The sequence below is a fragment of the Triplophysa rosa genome, linkage group LG19 (assembly GCF_024868665.1).
Source record: "Triplophysa rosa linkage group LG19, Trosa_1v2, whole genome shotgun sequence".
NCBI classification, from domain to species: domain Eukaryota; kingdom Metazoa; phylum Chordata; class Actinopteri; order Cypriniformes; family Nemacheilidae; genus Triplophysa; species Triplophysa rosa.
This window is the reverse complement of record NC_079908.1, coordinates 19,077,265-19,096,785: the sequence shown is the minus strand read 5'-3', so window position 1 is coordinate 19,096,785 and position 19,521 is coordinate 19,077,265. Positions and strand designations below refer to the sequence as shown.

Sequence of the window (19,521 nt, the reverse complement as noted above, 5' to 3'; positions counted from 1 at the left end):
GAGAGAGAGAGAGAGAGAGAGAGAGAGAGTGAAAAACCGCCTTAAAAGCTACAATTTACACGCTGGTTTCCTCAGAATGGCATACATCAAACCACAGAGACATAATGTTCATATAAGCGCACACATATGCGCGCGCCCTCGTTTGGACAGACGCAGAGCTCGGGCACGCGCCTCACTGCCCCGGTGACAGCTGCACTGGCGGGAGCGCGCAAGCACTGGATCTGGAAAATATAATCGATGATAATGCTCTCGCTGGACAGCTGGCTGGACTGTTCACAAACAATTAGAGATCTTATTTAACAAAACTTTTGTATTACGGGTCTTGGTTTCGGTGTTAAAATAATTTGAAGATAAACTCAGGCGGGACACTTTGAGAATTCAAATTATTTACCAGAATTCACTCATTAATAACTCTACATTCTGCATACAACTTGTGTTTATTTATTTTAGAAAAATATAACATCTATATATTAAGCTATTGAAGGGAAATATGTAGCAGCCTATATTATTTCAATTAGCAATTTATCCGTGTCATGGCAATACTTTTAAGATTGCGTCTAGTTATTAAGTAGGCAGGCTAAAATGATGGGATAACTCTCCATTCGTTTCTAAATATGGGAGATTTACAAGTTCTGAAATGGGAAATAAATGTACCTTTGCTCTTAATGTCGAATGTAGGCCAAATTTGGTCTTGAATGGATTGTGACAACTCGACCTGATGTGCCAACAGTCAAATTAAAGCTGCGGCGCCATCTCGTGGACAAAAGCTTGTGTTACAATGCGCAATCCAGAATAAAAATGGGAAGAATATTTGGCGTTATTTCAGATTTCAATCAAATAGAATTGACTTTTTCACAGTTTTACTATTTCACAATTTACACTTATCACAATTATATAAATACCTCATGGAGCAATTCTGAGACAATGGATCATGTATTTTTCTATAACTATGCTCTGGATGGCTGCTGTTTTCCATGTGAGGTAGGGCTATTGTTAAATTGATGCTCTGTTGTGTTTAGGCTATACATTTTTATGCTTATACAAAAGTATTCTGGTTGTATTTTATAGTGTTAAAAAGTGAAACCGGAAGTTCTTTCGGACTTCAGTGTTGTGCACTAAACTAATCCAAAAATGACTAATTATCTCCTTGGGAATGTCTGACACCGGTTCATACATACTTTAATAGACTTGCCAGGCACGAAAGCTTGACAGGCGTAGCAACAGTAACTAAGGAGGGCGGGGCTTAGCGAAGGGTCAATTACTTCAGGATCTTTGAGGTCCCCTTTCATGCCAGGGCCAGATCAGACACTTTTAGAAACTATCAGAGAACAAGGTTCCTTTTATGTCAAAAGTATAAGCATACTTTAAAGATCAATTCAAGTCGAATAAAGTGGACAAGAGCAACAGTTTGATCTGGCCAAGTTACCGTGTGTCATAATGTTGTTTCATGCGCCACCCGGTGGATATTGTGAAGCACAACGTGTCTGAAGTCCACGTGAACAAATACTATGGTATTTACCTTATACACTCACCTAAAGGATTATTAGGAACACCATACTAATACGGTGTTTGACCCCCTTTCGCCTTCAGAACTGCCTTAATTCTACGTGGCATTGATTCAACAAGGTGCTGAAAGCATTCTTTAGAAATGTTGGCCCATATTGATAGGATAGCATCTTGCAGTTGATGGAGATTTGTGGGATGCACATCCAGGGCACGAAGCTCCCGTTCCACCACATCCCAAAGATGTTCTATCGGGTTGAGATCTGGTGACTGTGGGGGCCATTCTAGTACAGTGAACTCATTGTCATGTTCAAGAAACCAATTTGAAATGATTCGAGCTTTGTGACATGGTGCATTATCCTGCTGGAAGTAGCCATTAGAGGATGGGTACATGGTGGTCATAAAGGGATGGACATGGTCAGAAACAATGCTCAGGTAGGCCGTGGCATTTAAACGATGCCCAATTGGCACTAAGGGGCCTAAAGTGTGCCAAGAAAACATCCCCCACACCATTACACCACCACCACCAGCCTGCACAGTGGTAACAAGGCATGATGGATCCATGTTCTCATTCTGTTTACGCCAAATTCTGACTCTACCATTTGAATGTCTCAACAGAAATCGAGACTCATCAGACCAGGCAACATTTTTCCAGTCTTCAACTGTCCAATTTTGGTGAGCTCGTGCAAATTGTAGCCTCTTTTTCCTATTTGTAGTGGAGATGAGTGGTACCCGGTGGGGTCTTCTGCTGTTGTAGCCCATCTGCCTCAAGGTTGTGCGTGTTGTGGCTTCACAAATGCTTTGCTGCATACCTCGGTTGTAACGAGTGGTTATTTCAGTCAAAGTTGCTCTTCTATCAGCTTGAATCAGTCGGCACATTCTCCTCTGACCTCTAGCATCAACAAGGCATTTTCGCCCACAGGACTGCCGCATACTGGATGTTTTTCCCTTTTCACACCATTCTTTGTAAACCCTAGAAATGGTTGTGCGTGAAAATCCCAGTAACTGAGCAGATTGTGAAATACTCAGACCGGCCCGTCTGGCACCAACAACCATGCCACGCTCAAAATTGCTTAAATCACCTTTCTTTCCCATTCTGACATTCAGTTTGGAGTTCAGGAGATTGTCTTGACCAGGACCACACCCCTAAATGCATTGAAGCAACTGCCATGTGATTGGTTGATTAGATAATTGCATTAATGAGAAATTGAACAGGTGTTCCTAATAATCCTTTAGGTGAGTGTATACTGTATTAACTTGTAATATACTGTAGTTTATTACAGCAATTCATAATTTCTTAATGTATACTACAGTATTCTGTAGTATTGATTATAGTGGTGAATTGATGAACTCTGGCTTATACTGCAATTTAATATAGGTCATGTTCAAAAACAGCATAGTATTTAGGAATTTAACTACAATTTACTAGAGTAAATACAAGTAAATAAAGCATTTATTTTACGTGTAGGGTGCCGTGTGTACCCCTAAAAAGGCTCTTTTGAAGACAGAGTTCCATATAGTGAAAAGGGCTCTTTTAAAGATAGATTACATTATAGTGAATGGTCATATTTCACCCAGTGGGTTCTAATGTTGTTGTTTTTGTCTTGTGCAAAAAGGGTCATCCAAGTCATTTTACAGAAATTGCACCCATAAAGATACATTTGAAAAAGGATATTTTTGAACTGAACATAACTAGAAAACATTATGTTCAATATAAAAAAATCCATTTATTTTCCAGCCCATAATTGAAAAGACTTTTCATGACCACAAGAGGCTATTTAATGTAACAATGATAAACAAGCCTTTAATTTGTTGTGTCGTTTATAATAGTATGTACTTCACACAGATGCTCAGAGCAGAAATCGGCCTCGATATTATCATAGAACAAAGCGTCATTTCATGCAGCAGAGGGCAGTATAAACAAGTAAAACAACGCTCCATCAAAACCATTTTGAAGATACGGTTACCCAACATTTCTTATACAAAGTAACGATACAGCCTTCCTGTTTATAAAATTCCACATAGCAGCTTTGAAAGACAAATTTATAAGTGCCCCACAAAGCACATTATGTCAGGATACGAGACTAAATCAAATTAAACTGGATGCTACAGAAACACCTGTGCCGAATGAAGAGAATGACAGTACATGAGTATTTAATATGCAAGCCGAGAAGTTGAAAGATTTGTAATAGACGGGAAATGACTGCTTTACTTAGACATAAATGAGGGTCGAGAGAGATTAACAACAATATAAACTAATGATCATTTGCTTTAAGATTCACCACAAGTATTGACACACAAACCCAACACACGCACAAACACAACATGCATACTTCATTGACTTAAACGGCATCCTTCATCCAAACTTTTGAAACAATTACGAGAAAAGGATGTTTGTCATCTGGTTCTGGGATTTATTTACTACCTACACTAACAGATGTGATTGAATTAAGTTGACAGTGCGAGAACTTGTCATCGGGTTCCTTGACACATTTAAGCGTTCACACGAACACTTGACATTTATGTGTGAGTCACACGACCCATCATAGAACCCGCCGCTCATGAACAGTTCATTAGTCTTCATCATCTCAAGATGTAAGATAGGAATTAGACAGAACGGCAGCATCACTTACCCAACATGTGACGTAGTTTTACTTCACCTTCTTTTACTTTTTGGGTAAAAGCATCGGCGGCTAACCTCAACATATAAATGCAAACAGTCAAGTTTATTGTCCTTAATTCAATGTACTGAATCAACTCATGAATACAGAATGTGCATTCACAGGTGTGCATTTATCATCTTTTAAAATGGAAATGAGACATTTCTGCTTATTTCTAACACAAACTGGATGGGATGCATACAATAGACACATGGTTGCTATGGCTGCATAATTTATTCCAATGTCACCAGAGCCATTTTAAAAACAAGAGCGTATATGAACTAAATGAGTCAAAGGTCAAACAGTCCACGTTATGCTAATGCACTTAACAGAGAATGACAATTTGAGATTAGTTGCCTTGCTCAAGGGTGCAATTCTGAGGGGTCTCAAAGTCAGTTTTTCATAAAAGTCTTGTCCCATATGTTACTCTCAACGCCTGCAGTCATCCTCCAAATCCTCTCTATATCACAATATACCGTAAACCTGCAAACTGGTCAATAAATGGCCACTGGGTAGACCATAGGGCAAGAGTCTCAGTAATTCACCAAAGCATGGTCACCCTCTTTCCAGAATGAATCCTGGCCCCACATCTTCAAACCTCAGATCTTCAATTTCCGATAAAACTTCAAGCTTTCCCAAACGTGTTAACTGCAATCCAATAAACGAAATGCTTACAAAATAAAACAAAAGCTTCGGGGGTAAACATGAACGCAGAGTTTCTTTTTTATCCTTCGCACGATCCGCGCACCGAGAACTCAATGGGCTTTTGTTTGTGCATGGAATTGTTGCGCATTGTACCGTCAGAAACTACAGGAGAGGAATTCCTGTTGTGCTCCCGGAATCAGGATTCAAGATGCTAATGCCCTCTCTGATGAGTTCAGCGCGCAGGGGATCATACGCAGAGCTGCGTGGACCGTTGCACTGCAGTGGATTAGAGACAGCGTGTGAATGGGTTTGTATGTTTCATTGTGTAAGACACAGTGCGTGTTTGTGTGTGATGTTGATTCTGCCCTGTCCTGGAGCCAAGCATATCACGCTCCTGTGTGTGTGAAGGAGGAAAGCTCCGCGGGACCTGCATTTTGATGACACGGAGTTGTGCGTAACAACCACGTCATTCCGGCGAGAAGCGGCTCTCCAAAAAACACAAAGCGCAGAGATAACATCAAACCAAAGCAGCTCATATCCCCTACTATCAGCCTGACATCGGTGAAGGTTTTGAGCGCTTTACAATATCTGTGAGAATGTTGCAGGGCCGACTTAAATTTCAGCACTAAATTAATAAAACAAATTACATTATGAGGTCACAAGGTTGCACAGGACACTTAATGGTTTTACAGTCTCATTGAAGAATCAAAACCTTGTCTTATGTGCTGCTGCACATTTAGAAATATTCAAATATAGATGATTTAAAATGAACGTTTATGTGGAGTAAGCACTACAGAATAAACGTCGTTTGGTCTTGAAAGAATTTTAACATTTTAGGGGAAATGTTGATGCCTGAAAGGTCCAGCGTGTCATTTTCTGGAGGATCTATTGACAGAAATGCAATATGACATACATAACTTTGTCTTCAGAGGTGTGTAAAGACCGAAAACTCGGCGACACCTTTGTCCTGTGAGAGCCACCGTAGTGCTTCGAAAGGGAGGGGTGGAGTGAGCCGTTGGTTGCAATTCTCAACCTCACCGCTAGATGCCGCTAAAATCTCCACATTGTCCCTTTAAATTTTTAAGCACAAATTGTGGCTTTGTAAGTCATTTCTAATTGTAACATTTCAACTTATTTTAAGTTTTAGCAACTCACCACTTTTAAAAAAGCAAAATAAGAAGAAATGACTTGTAAATCCCATTTCAAATGAAGGTAGCAAAAACTGCCTTAAATTGCCTTTTCGATTATCTTCATGAAAAAAAAATGAAGATTCTTTTATGGTTTACTCACCCATTCCAAATCTGTATATGACAATTTTGTGTGTAAAACACAAAAGAAGATATTTTGAGAAATGTCTCAGTGGTTTTGTGTCCATACAATGGAAGTCAATGGGAGGTCAATATTGTTTGGTACCAACATTCTTCAAAATATCTTCTTTTGTGTTCTGCAGAAGAAAGTCATGCAGGGTGAATAAATAATGACAGAATTGTCGCATAACCTTTGCATTGCTAACGTGACGCTCTACCAAACTGAGCTACAGGAGAAAAATCTGAAAAGAACAAACGTCTCCATTTGACCTAACAAGCACAAAATATGTCTTAAATGAGTTCTATTGTGCTTTTAAAGCTCACGTTTCTCAAAGTTTGACTTGTTCTCTTGAGGAAGATCCAGAATCTGTGAAGGTCTGGCATTCAGGACCCTTCTGCTCCATCAGTCGCAGGAGCTCACAGTCTGATGGACGCACAGATGAAGTGCCAGAGGCTGAAGAGGCTACAGCCAGAATCAGGCCTGAACTTCATGAAGGATCTAAAATTAGAGATCTCATTATTTTCTTTTTTCAGAGACGACATGCGCCAAACACACACACACGTCAAAACCTTGACCACTGAAGACGACCCGCTCTGCATTACAACAACCCGTGACAGTCCGGTCTCATTTTTCTTTTTTTTTGAGTGTTTTATCATTTCTTCCCTTTGGCTGTTTCTGCAGTTTGTGTGTATGTTGGTAAGTTGTCAAACGTTTGTCAGACTGAATGAAATGTCTGTAGGCTGATGGCCTGCTTGATGAATGTACCGCTATGTTTTACTATCACATGACAGATAGGAGTGAGTGAATCAGTCAATCATAGGGGTATTTCCTTGAATAATAACCCCCGGGGCTCATGCTTTCACCTCTAAATGACCCCCAGTTTCATTTTTAATGAAAAAATTAATATGCAAACAACAATGTCATTATGGTACTATATAACCTTGTCATAAACAAACATAATTGATCACTCATGTCATTATTCAGACGAGATTATACATACACTATTATTTAAAGGGACAGTTCATCCAAAAATGAAAATTCTTGCATCATTTACTCGTGTATGATTTTCTTTTTTTCTGCAGAACACAAAAGAAGATATTTCTAGAAACGTCTCAGCTGCTTTGTGTCCATACGATTCAGTGTTGTTACCAACATTCTTCAAAATATCTTCTTCTGAATCCCCATTAGCTTTAAAAAATAATATTCATTGGTAACACGTGTGACACATGCTGTGTTTCAAGCATTGATCAAATCTCGGAAGTGAGACGGTAACCAACGTACAGAAAGAACACCCATATACACCAACCATAGTGATTTGTTGAAGTGTACATTGATTTCTCATCAATCGACCTGACGGCAGGTTGTGTTTCGACTCTTTGTAGAGATCACTGAAGAGCGTTATTCAATTTGTTTCTTACATGCGTCAGCGGTACAGAAGAGATGTTCAGGGTGTCAGATGTATGTTTTATTGATGGCTTTGTGATTCAATCTGGTGTCAAATACATTTGACATCTGGGGCTAGGAAACGCTCCTTTGAGCAGTGTCAAATTGAAGATGCGCAAGTGTGCGGTTTTCTCACTAACACGAAAGCGCATGCACTGCTGACCCCTCGCATGCGTTCCAACTTGTTTCAGCAAACGGATGTCTCGGAGGCCCGTGCATTACAGCTGGTACGTCTCAGCGACGCTCGTTTATTTCTCATTTCTTCGTCTTGTTTTTTTGTGTGTGTTTGGGTTGGGTGCTCTAACTGAGATACAATTTTTTTAATCTATACCAAGGTATGGAAATAAGTGTGCGTGGCCAGCTTGTATACAGCGTCTTGCATCATATATCATTAGTTATATTAAAGTATGTAGTTATGTATCTTACCGCAGACGCACACAGAAAGAGAGAGAGACTGACAAAAAGCTGATTTCATGTAGCGTCCCATTATGTTGTCATTAAACAAATGTTGCATTAGTGTTTGTTGTGTAATTCTGTGCTTGATGCTTTCAGAAGGGTGCATCCCAAATACATGTTGACAATACATATCTCAAATGGACATCCTCTTCATAAAGACGAGAGTTTTTGAGTGTGTGTGGACAAGGCCATTACTGCCACCCCCAATACAGCAAACCATTCAAATGTCTAATTCTACATCTGTCAAGTACATGTCAGACACTGGCTTCTGCTCGTCTATCTTTCATTTCTCTCTCTTCCGGGTTGCTCTGTTGTTCTCTCTTTGTAACTGGTGTGTCCTAAGAGCCTCTTTTTCAATTGTCATACATGTACAGAAAAACACGTCATCTTTCTCTCTTTATCTGGCTGAGTGCGTGTGGGCCAAATTGCTCATGTTCGTCATTATAGCGTGAAGAGTCTGTGTGTGACCTCGTACAGAAATCTCTCATCAAACCCTCAGGTTGAACGTTTCAGAGGATTGAACACACATCACAAGCAGGAAGCGTTTTACGGTTTCCGCGTTTACCGTAATAAAACCGTAGATTTAGGAATTAACGGTGCATTTTAAATGACACTTAAAGGAACAGGAAGCCAACACTAAAACATTCTGACATCATTTACTTACGACAGCTTAGCCGGGAAGCTTTACAGGAAACAATAATGACCAAATTTTCTTCTAACATTATTTACGTTTGTTGTGTTGGATAGAAAATTCCTTTAATAAAACTTTTTGTGGTGGGGGCCACCATCATCAATTTTTATATATTTATTAATAGCCAACAGTATAATAATTCCATTCTCCAAACTTTCGTAAAACGCCTTGTGTACACACACACACACACGCACGGGCGCACAGCCGCACACACACCTTTTCCTCCCTCACAACTAAAATGACAAATCTCCTCGAGTGGAGACATCATTCGATGCCTTTTCTCCCTTATTTCTGTTCTTCAGAATAAATGATGGTGTATAATCTGGCATTCTTTCAGATTGCATGTTACAGGTTGCATATTAAGCTCATACGCATACCGTGATGTTGCCGGTCCTATAGAATCCTTCGCTTTTCTTGCAAAATATTGGAACTCTGCAAAACCGAGATGAAGATATACACACTTAAATCGTCCAACTGTACTTTCTGATATCATTCTGGTTGGCAACACAGACACATGCATTTTCTGTAAATCTGCTTTGAAACTATATGCATTGTGAAAAGCTCTTTAGGAGTAAATATGAAATGAAATAAAACAATCATGTTGGCCGACGTCACTAAGATCTCTTAATTTTTAACTCCTCCCTCCATCCACCCATCATTCACTTTTTACTATCAAATTCCTGATGGATTAAATCACAATCACAGTTTTGTTTCTTGAATTCTTCTCTGAGAAAATGTCCAACCATTTTTAGTACATCATAAACCGCATTCATTCTGTCAAAACTGACATCATCCAACAGATGCTACCAATAGAGCCTGACCCGCATTGAACCCGAATCATTCCTTTAACCCTCATCCTAACATTATGAATTGATTTTTAAACACAAATACACAACACATAAACACACACCGCCCCCTAAAGAGACTCTACGATCACTGAAAACACATTTCAACATCTTGATCTTTCTGCATGGTCAAAAGGACCAACATAATTTCATTCCTATTTGGACAAGCTGTGTTCTCCCTTGAACCATGTTCAGTGTGTGTGTGTGTGTGTGTAAATTATATCTTCAGAGAAATGGAAGATTAACACTGTAACAGGCCCTCCTGTCTGCCAAAGTGCGTCATCGCTCCTCTCCTGCTGAACTCTCCACTGCATGGATGCGGGAATGAGATAAACAATGCGGGGGAACGCCACACAGTTAGCCGAGATCAATCACGAATTTGGGTCAGATTCCAATAATCACAAACATTACAGGTCGTAAAATACTGTGACGTGAGCGAACACATGGCTCACTATATTACATTTCCAACCATTTGACTGGACACAGACTAACAACACGCATGTTTGTTTCACTACATTACATATGTGATTGTATAGACTTCTACTGATTTTATATCAGGCTAATGATATTTTCTATCCCTTAACCCTCACAGAAACATGCGCATGCCATTAGACTGAGAGAAAAACATGATTTGGCTATGAGCTTTTTATCTAAAGAGCAGTAAAATGATGGTTGTCATGATGTTTCACAATATCGATGAGGACATTTGGCTCTCATGAATATACAGCTGAATCTCCATGAGAATTTTATACTGTACAAACTGCATTCAATCCCATAACCCTTACAGAAAACTTTCTGCATCTTCAATAAACAAATTAGTACGATTTATAAGCGGTTTTCATCATTCACTCCTAAAAATGAAGGTGCTTCGATGAAGCCGTAGAAGAACACTCTTCAAAAGGTTCTTTGATGCCATAGAAGAACCTTTAGGTTCCATAAAGAACCTTTAACATCTGAAGAACCTTTCTGTTTCAAAAAAGGTTCTTTGTGGTGAAAAAAGGCTCTTCAGATTATAAAAAAGTAAGAAAGGGATGGTTCTTTAAAGAACCTTTGACTGAATGGTTCTTCGTGGAACCAAAAATGGTTCTTCTATGGCATCGCTGTGAAGAACCTTTTAAAGTCCCCGTGAACCGGAACCGTGAACCGTTTTTACTTCCGTATTCTGGCACATTTCCGAGTGAAAAGGAAATTCAAAGGAGAAAGTTAGTGGGCGTGGCTTGCGTTGTGTAAAAACAGCTGTTGCATTGATTTTGAAATGAAACTGGCAGCAGACTGACAGTTGAAGGGGAGGAGTTAACAGATGCTCCGGCCAAGCCGTCTAACATGCGTCATTTAAGATGGATAGTCATTACAGGAAGGAAGTGCATTTTCAGATTTGAACTGAAGATTATGAGGGTGAATTTAAAAAAGAAAATGACCCAAGCTATTTACTATAAACGCTGCAATATTTCATGAAAAAACAAGAATTGTCATTTTTTATTTCACTGGGACTTTAAGCACCTTTATTTTTTAAGAGTAAACCTTTTTTGGCCGAATGGTTCCATGAAGAACCTTTAACACCCGAAGAACCTTTCTGTTACACAAAAAGTTTCTTTGTTGTGGAATAAAGGTTCTTTAGACAATAAAAAAGAAAGAAAGAAAGAAAGAAAGAAAGAAAGAAAGAAAGAAAGAAAGAAAGAAAGAAATGTTTTTATTAGAACCGTTGAGTAATGGTTCTTTGGGGGAGTCAAAACCAATTCTATATGGCATTGCTGTGAAGAACCTTTCATTAAGCAAATAGGAATCAAAAATGTCCCCACAAGGTCAATAATTACTGTTAGTATCCAGAAATGCATTTTTAATCCAATTATGTAAAAAAATATCTTCGGGCAGACTGACTACAGTTTTCATCACTTCTAGTTTACTGTAACACTGGAAATTTAAGGTCAAGTGCACATGCAGCAGGTCATCTGGGTATTGCACGCATATCAAAAACTTGCATTCTGTCATTACACTGTGCATACGGCGTATGCTGAACCTGTAATATTTGGTAGTATGGCACAATGTGCTGGAAGTCAGAAGGATATATTTATTGGTCCCATCGTTCACAAGAGGCAAACCTCCCCTGTTGATCCAGAGCTGGAATGTGAGAAAGACAGCTGACCTTTCAGTTCACCCGGGGCAGGTAAGACCCTGATAGAACCGGACATCTGCGAAAGCGATGGGTTTCAAATGCCAGAACAGGTCGTTTGATGGGTCTGCAGTTTCCCGAAGGTGACACTGATACACTGGATAACAGGAAGGAAGAAAAACAGAGAATTACAGGAACAGGTTGTGATGTGGGGGTAAACTCATCATCGTTCATGACAAGTTCTCCAACACAAAGCATTTTCTATCACGCACTTTACTTCTAAAACCCAATCCCTTATTCCATCTTAAGTAAATGTTTTGCCCGAGTTTGTTTTGGTGCCCGCACAAGCGTCCTGCTCATTGACCGACTTTAAGTGTCCAGTTAAAGATGAGAGCAAATACATTTCAGTGAAATTCTGTTTAAACACTGTTATTCAGCACACCTGACATTGTAGGTGGGAGAAAACCGCAGCAGTCAAAGGCATTTAGCGGAAAGTAATATTAATATGCGAGCGAAAAGTTCACCTGCCTCATTACATTATGATGAACAAATGTTAAAAGGTTTGTTTACCTGGAAATTAAAATGATCACCATTTACTCACACTCAGGTCGTTTCAAATTCATGACATTACATCCTCCATGAGACAATATAAACAAGGTTTACTCCATTCCATAAAGCCACAGCATAATAACCGGGAGCTTTCCAGACCTAAAAGCACCATATACGACTATATATCAAGTATTAAGAACCGTATAGTGCAACTTTATACAGTTCACAATGAATTGTAATATAGTGCATACAGTAAATGATCATGGAATACTTTCATAATACTTTGTGTTTGTATAGTACAGATCACCATTCGCTTCTATTGTCTACTTGTAGAGTGCAGATTAGATTCTTTAAAACAAATCAACACACTCAAACATTCAGATTTGAATGGCATAGGGTGAAAAAAATGACTGGATTTTCTTTGTAATCAGACCAGTCCCTTTAACGCACACGACGTAACCTTTAATGGACCTATTCAGTGTCACTTGGTGAGCATTGCAGGTTCGATTTCCAGGAAAAACGTCTAAAATGTTGGATACAATCTTCTGCAAAATTTATTTTCCCACTGCAGCGAAACTCCCTAAATCTTTACACAGCTTAGGAAAGCAGTTTTTCGTTTGTTATTCACACTGAAATGCTTTGAAACGCATGGGTGTGCAAGTGCGCACCAGGGTCTCATCCGTCATGCCCCGGCACTCCTCTCTCTCTCTCTCTCTCTCTCTCTCTCTCTCTCTCTCTCTCTCTCTCCCCTCGTCACAATCACGCAAGTTTCTCTCTCTATCCATTGATCTACACAGGCAGCCCCCTTTCCTCCATTGATGTTGAGGGGGTATAAAAGGAGCAGTCGGGGTGGGAGCTCTCGGTAGTTTTCTCTTATTGCTCAAATCCACCCGGACAGACTGCACGGAAATGTCGGGGACTCTGCGCGCGCAGCTTTGTTTCCTCCTGTTGAGCGTCACGGTTCTCCGAGGACGCGCGCGCTTTCTGGACATACAGGTGAGACACAGACACCTGCAAACACAACCACAACCACACGGACTAGAAATTCATTTGCATTGCATTACAATATGCATTTTTTAAATAAATGTACATTGCTACTTTTTAATTTTATTGTGTAAATGTACGACTTTTAGTGTACAGCATTCTAACGCTTTGGCATTAATAAGTATTTTAATATGTATGCTTATTAATTAATGATTAATTATATCATTTTATATTTGCGCATAACCTGCAAATCTTCTTTATTTATTTCTAAATAAACACATCATTTAAAGAAAGAAAGAAAGCAAGTGGCCGAAATATGAAGAGTTTGGTTCCAAAATGAGATAAATCCGTTTTTAAAAATCATGTTTTTTTTATTGTGCATTTCAATTAATAGCAATCAAACGGCAGTTGGTTTGCTTTCATTTAAGCCATAATAACTAAAAAAATACAGCAAACTAAGCATGACAACATAATAAAAACATGATTTTTGAACAATTTTCAGTTATTGAGTAATCTCATTTTGGAACCAAACTCTTCATATGCACATTATGTACAAATCTAAAATGATATAAATTTAAAATTGTAACAAAAATATATGATTGTAATATAAATATATAACAAATACAATTATAATATATAACCAACATAAAATAATATATCTCAGTAATATTTCCAATAATGTTATATACTATAAACTATAACTATAAAATGAATCTTCAAATGTACCCAAAATTTCCAATTACTCTTTAAGTTGCACAAAGGGTTTTATTCTTTTTTTTTGCGTTCAATCAATGTATTGGTGCTTAAAACCAACCCAAATGTGTAACCAGTAATAAAACATGAAACATGCTTTAATCTACGAATAATTAAGCCTTAACTTAAAAAAAAACTATACATAAAATTGCACATGATTGAAAGAGATTTCCTTGAAACACCAGAAAAGAGAATTTAGAAGAATCCTAAATGTCTCTGAATATTAAAGGTTAAACTCAAACTGTACTTCCACAACAAAACCAACATAAAAAATGACTAAAATGACTTATTCATTTTATCAAGTCCATTTTTCATTCTCATACTGTATCATTTCTTGTTGTTTGATCAGGATGATGAGATGAGCCCGGAAGGATTATTATCTTTGCTGAGTTCTGAACTCAAGAGAGATTTACCTGAGGAGTTTGTGTACCGCCGAGCACTCAGTAAGTGACAACAGAACCGTATTACAACCAGCTCATTAATGCCACACAACCCTGCGGGATTTCATTTGCCAAAACCTCACAGACGTCATGGATATTACATTAAAGATTTCAATCGTGATGTTGCTTTCATAATTGTTTTAATACACAACCTATCATCTCTACTGATACAGAAACACAACATGTTATTTATGTCCAAAATACTTCATGTCAACTCATAGAGACCACTCACTACGATTGTAAAAAACACATTTATTTCACATATTTAAATGAATATATGGCACTAGATATTATAATATCTACCCTTTACTGCATCTTCCTCAACGTCTCTCAGGATGTCTGGACATGGTGGCCATAGAGGGTCAGTTTACATTTACAGCAGAACGGCCACAGTTAAACTGCGCTGTGTTCTTCATCGGGGAGCCCAGCGACATCATCAGTATCGAGTACGACTCTGTCAACATCGACTGCAGAGGTGGAGATTTTATAAAGGTGAGTGACCACACACACATACAATTCAACATTCACAAACCAACACACATATAGTAAAAATAGACAGTTGCATCGTGTGGTTTAATTGCCTGTATACAGTAAGTGTGAACTGTGCACTAAATTGTCAGCCAAATGCAAACAATAAAAACATGGTGTTGACATTTGTTTCGTACAAACACTGGAAAGAATCATATCACATAACATCAAATGAAGCGAAACAGTGACAACACAGAACTAAACGCATCACTAGTGATTTTCAACTGAGGACAACCAGATTCTTTGACAATGCGGCCATATGAACGTAAAAGAATTGGACTGAAACAAATCCAGATGATCAGATTTGTTAAGAGTTAATCAGCTGAACTGAATGCATTCCTGTTCAACCAAACGGAAAGAAAACGAGCGGAAATTAAATCCAATTCATTAGCAATGAAACCAAACTGGCATGAGCTCAAGTGAACTGAATCTGAATTAAAGCCACCTTTACCTCACGGGAATTCAAATGAACGGATTCTGACCCACAACTCGAATGAGTCAACATTGAAGACGTGAATTAACTTACAAAAAAATACTACTACCATGGTACTCTCGGAAGTACAACGGCATACAATGGTAAATGATTTTCTGAAGATGCCGATGTCTGTGATGCCATAGAAGAACCGTATATGTTAGAGAACCATAGTATTACCATCTGATAAGGAGAATTAAGCCGTAGGGACTTCATTCCATGCCAAACTGAATCCTGCTAAGTAACTTTGAATGAATCTAAGATCTTGTACTTGCCTTTAAGGTATTCAATGGATGGGTGATGAAGGGTGAAAAGTTTCCAAGCACACAGGATCACCCTCTTCCTCTGTATGAGCGTTACTCTGACTACTGCGACACCGGAGCGGCTCGGCCGATCGTGCGCTCTTCTCAGAACGTGGCGATGCTGTTCTTCAGACTCCACCAAGCAGGGAGCAGCTTCACAATAACGTTCCGCAAACTCATCAATCCATTCCGTAAGTACAAACACATACAATAGAAACCAATTACAAGCGGAATAAAAAAACTTGATCGTGTTGGAAATCTAAATGAAGTATGCAGCATGAAGTAAGCAGAGCTTATAAGTTATGGTTCGAGTAAAGATGCAATGTTATCCCTTAATAGATGGAAGGTTAAAACCTGTTTTGTACTGTAGGTGGCTTATGGAAATGTAAATCTTTCATCTGGTCAAAAGCTTTATGGCTAATGTAGGATACTAATACGATCTGTTTCTTTCTTTCTTTCTTTCGATCTCTCCCGCTAGCTTGTAACGTTGTCTCTCAGACCCCAGAGGGTAGTTTTACTATGGTAATTCCTCAGCAGCACAGGAATTGCAGTTTCTCTATAATCTATCCAGCGGAGATCCAGATTGGAGAACTCAGTCTCGGCCAACACAATGATCTCAAGGTGAGCGTGAGTCTTGATTTAGTTTTTTATCAGCACTAAAGGCTATTTAGCATTAGTCTAGAAACGATCTGGAGAAGAAAGATGATTTTCCAAAAAAAAAAAAAAATTTGACTCAATTGTTGATTATTAAACCTCATTTATAAAATAAACCATTTTTTTTCTTACATACATTATTAAATAACGAAATGTTGTTGGCGCAGAGGTCCATTCTCAGCTGTGCAAATTCTGGAGACTTTGTTGAGCTTCTGGGAGGAAACGGTATGGACACATCCAAGATGTTTCCCATTGCAGATATCTGTTACTCATTTAACGGACCTGGTGAGAAATCCCTCTCTATTTCCGTTATCATTCTTGCATGCTGTTTTTATTGATATTTTTAATATTTAATGTATAAGGTTTATTATGAAATTTTTGCAACAAAGAACCTTATAAACGTTCTGTTTGTAACACTCTCAACCCATCAGCTCAACTCAAGGTTGGATGCGACAACACCGTGGTCAGAATGGTGTCGAGTGGGAAGTTTGTAAATCGAGTCAGTTTCCAATATCGGCTACTGGGACACCAAGAACTTCAGCAAATGAAGGGCAACAGCGTTGAAGATGTATGTTTAAGACCATAAGACGTTCCTTTTCATTCTCTCTCTTGGGATGCCAAACTAACCCGAGTTTGATATTTAAAAGCCTTTGGGCCCTTATTGTACATTTTACATAGGAAATTATTTATTTTTTGGCTCAACTTTACATTTCACTCCTCTGTTCTTTTTAAACTCATAAACGTGTAACACCTGTGGCTGACGTTAAATAAAATATGTACTTGTGTTGGTGCACATTCGCCGTTTTACTGGTTTTCTTGGTCACTTACAGTATAATCGGAGAGGTACAGCAAAAGTATTCAAATCCAGTATGTATGAAAATTGTAACTGTCTATTTATTTATCTGTATTCAAGAACTTTTGTAATAAAATCAGTCGACATAAGCAAAACAAACTCTGGTTACAGTTTTCCTATGATTGATGGAAAAATTTTGCAAATTTACATAGTTGAGAATTTACTTGGCGCGTTATTAAGCAAAGAAACTCGAGTATTGTGCAATAGGGGAATAAAAAACACATATGGCAGTAGGACCTTTGAGACAACAGAAAATGGCGTCGGGAAACGTCCAATTATCTCAATGCGTGTGTCATTTTTTTACACAACGTCAACATTCATCATCTGGCAGAAAGCGATGATTGCTTAAGAACATCACCGCTAATTTATGATGGCAGTGTAAAATGTCAAATCACTACAGATACTTGCAGCTATTGCTTTCCTGATGTGGTCTCTGCTCTTCAGGTTAGCAAACAGAAAAGCAATCAAATTCCAACATATGGAAAATCACGATTTCGGAATCAAATCTGAACCACAGAGAAGTGATAGTTACAGATAATTGCAGCTTTCTGATTGGATGAGCTGCGTTTTAAGTGATTACGTTGCTTTACAGGGATCGAGTTTACTTTGAATAAAGGTATTAGGAATTTTTGCTTTATCCTAAATGGGATGTACGAGTACTGACAATAATCATGATTATTAGTATTGTGTTAATATAATGCGCATGATAATATTGTATAGAATTCAGTAACCATTTTGTTTTAAAAGCCACAATGGCTACAAACTCTCTCTCTGCCTTACGTGTATTCTAAAACAACCCAAAATGTGTAACTAATAATAAAACATAATCTACAAATAATTAAGCCTTGACTTGACTTTTTTAAAGTGTGATTCACTGGCCAAAAAACCCCAAAACAGACTAAATTAAAGATGAACTTGATGCGTTATTCATTTACACTAAAAATTCAGAGCTTTTAATTTTCTAGTCATTCTTGCGTCTAGAGTTTTCATCTGGCTCAGTTAAGGTTTCATCGTATCACTTGTGGCAAGTCAACTGGTGTTTGTAAAATATACTAAACTTTATCTGAGCCAAATGAAAAATTGACTAGGTCGCTAGATAATTTTGAGTCGGAGAAGACTGATTTTTTTATAGATATCACGATAATCATCCTCAACTCTTTTGTCGACAATGATCATGTAGTAAAAGTCTGACATTGTGACTGCAGCGCAAATTAAAGTCAGACAATAAATACAAACTCAGAACGTGAGAGATGATTTAGTTTCGCCTCGGTTTCAAATCTATGGTAAATCCTGCGGCTCAGTCGATAAAGCATTGCAAAAATATTTATATCACTGCAGGCAGTCTTCTATTATTTCACGTTAATAAAAATGATCCTGCTCGTGTATAACAACTGCATTCAAAATTAATATCCCAACTGTTTCATTACACATGCTTTGCAATGCATCCAAACAGACAAACCAAGAAATGATCAAATTCTGAATTTCACACCCAAAACCTATTTTGTATTTTTTACTATGTCGTGTTACACATTCAGCCGCGGTGTCTTGTGAATGAAGTGCGTGCGCATGTGTGAAACCACAATTCTTACTGTTTGCGTCGCTGTGGGATTTGATGAGATGGGTCACCTCACGCTTGATTAAAGGTTGGAGCTCACATTATCCCGGTCGGAACCACACGCTCCAGAGAGAGTTTAGCAAGATAATTGATAATGAGCTGAGACTCCCAGCAGGAGGCATGCAGGATAAGCACAGCTGCGCTTGTCCCCTACCGCGCACATCAATGGAGAAATCATCCAACGCTGGAAATTACACCACCGCCGTCCCACGTGGGCCTGTTCACAAGAGAGGAAGACAAAAAGACAGATAGTCACGTTGACAATGAGTGAGGATATTGCATCAAGGGATACTCAAGACTGGCGAAGGCAAGAACAGCCAGATTTCACAACTGTCATCACAGCTCAAACAGTTATCAGACTGAGATTGAGAAAGGTCACCAGTGGGTATTACAGTCAGGGTTGCCAGATCTGCACTACAAAACCAGCTCCACGGCTAATCAAAACCAGCCCAACGACTAGAAAGTAGTAAGTAGAAAAACTCAAGATATGCCCGTTCAGTGTCGTAACTTAATGTTTTACAATCACTTTCATTCACACAAAAAAGTAACACAATATATTACTAATAATAAACTGTTTCCTAAGTATCTAGCCTATTTAATGTTTCTTTACATATGACCACTGATGAACAGAAATGTTCCACCTTTAACCCACAGAAATAACACTGTTATAAAGTATAGCCAAGACTTGGCAACCGTGAATACAGTAAAGA

The 19,521-nt window shown here is 38.5% G+C and overlaps 1 protein-coding gene across 1 annotated transcript; it reads left to right on the top strand.

Moving 5' to 3' along the window:
- Positions 1-13,011: 13,011 nt before the first annotated feature.
- Positions 13,012-17,138, top strand: crhbp (corticotropin releasing hormone binding protein). The gene is made up of 7 exons (XM_057360544.1): positions 13,012-13,206; positions 14,297-14,390; positions 14,722-14,879; positions 15,670-15,880; positions 16,168-16,310; positions 16,511-16,628; positions 16,775-17,138. Exons 1-7 carry the CDS (start codon positions 13,120-13,122, stop codon positions 16,927-16,929), a joined length of 966 nt encoding a protein of 321 aa, XP_057216527.1. The 5' UTR covers positions 13,012-13,119; the 3' UTR covers positions 16,930-17,138.
- Positions 17,139-19,521: the final 2,383 nt, after the last annotated feature.

What these genes read in the sequence shown, in the direction of transcription:
- crhbp (XM_057360544.1), top strand. Translation starts at nt 13,120, where the DNA reads ATGTCGGGGACTCTGCGCGCGCAGCTTTGTTTCCTCCTGTTGAGCGTC. An exon ending in GAGGTGGAGATTTTATAAAG is followed by an intron (nt 14,880 to 15,669) that starts GTGAGTGACCAC and finishes CTTGCCTTTAAG; the next exon opens with GTATTCAATGGATGGGTGAT. An exon ending in CAAACTCATCAATCCATTCC is followed by an intron (nt 15,881 to 16,167) that starts GTAAGTACAAAC and finishes CTCTCCCGCTAG; the next exon opens with CTTGTAACGTTGTCTCTCAG.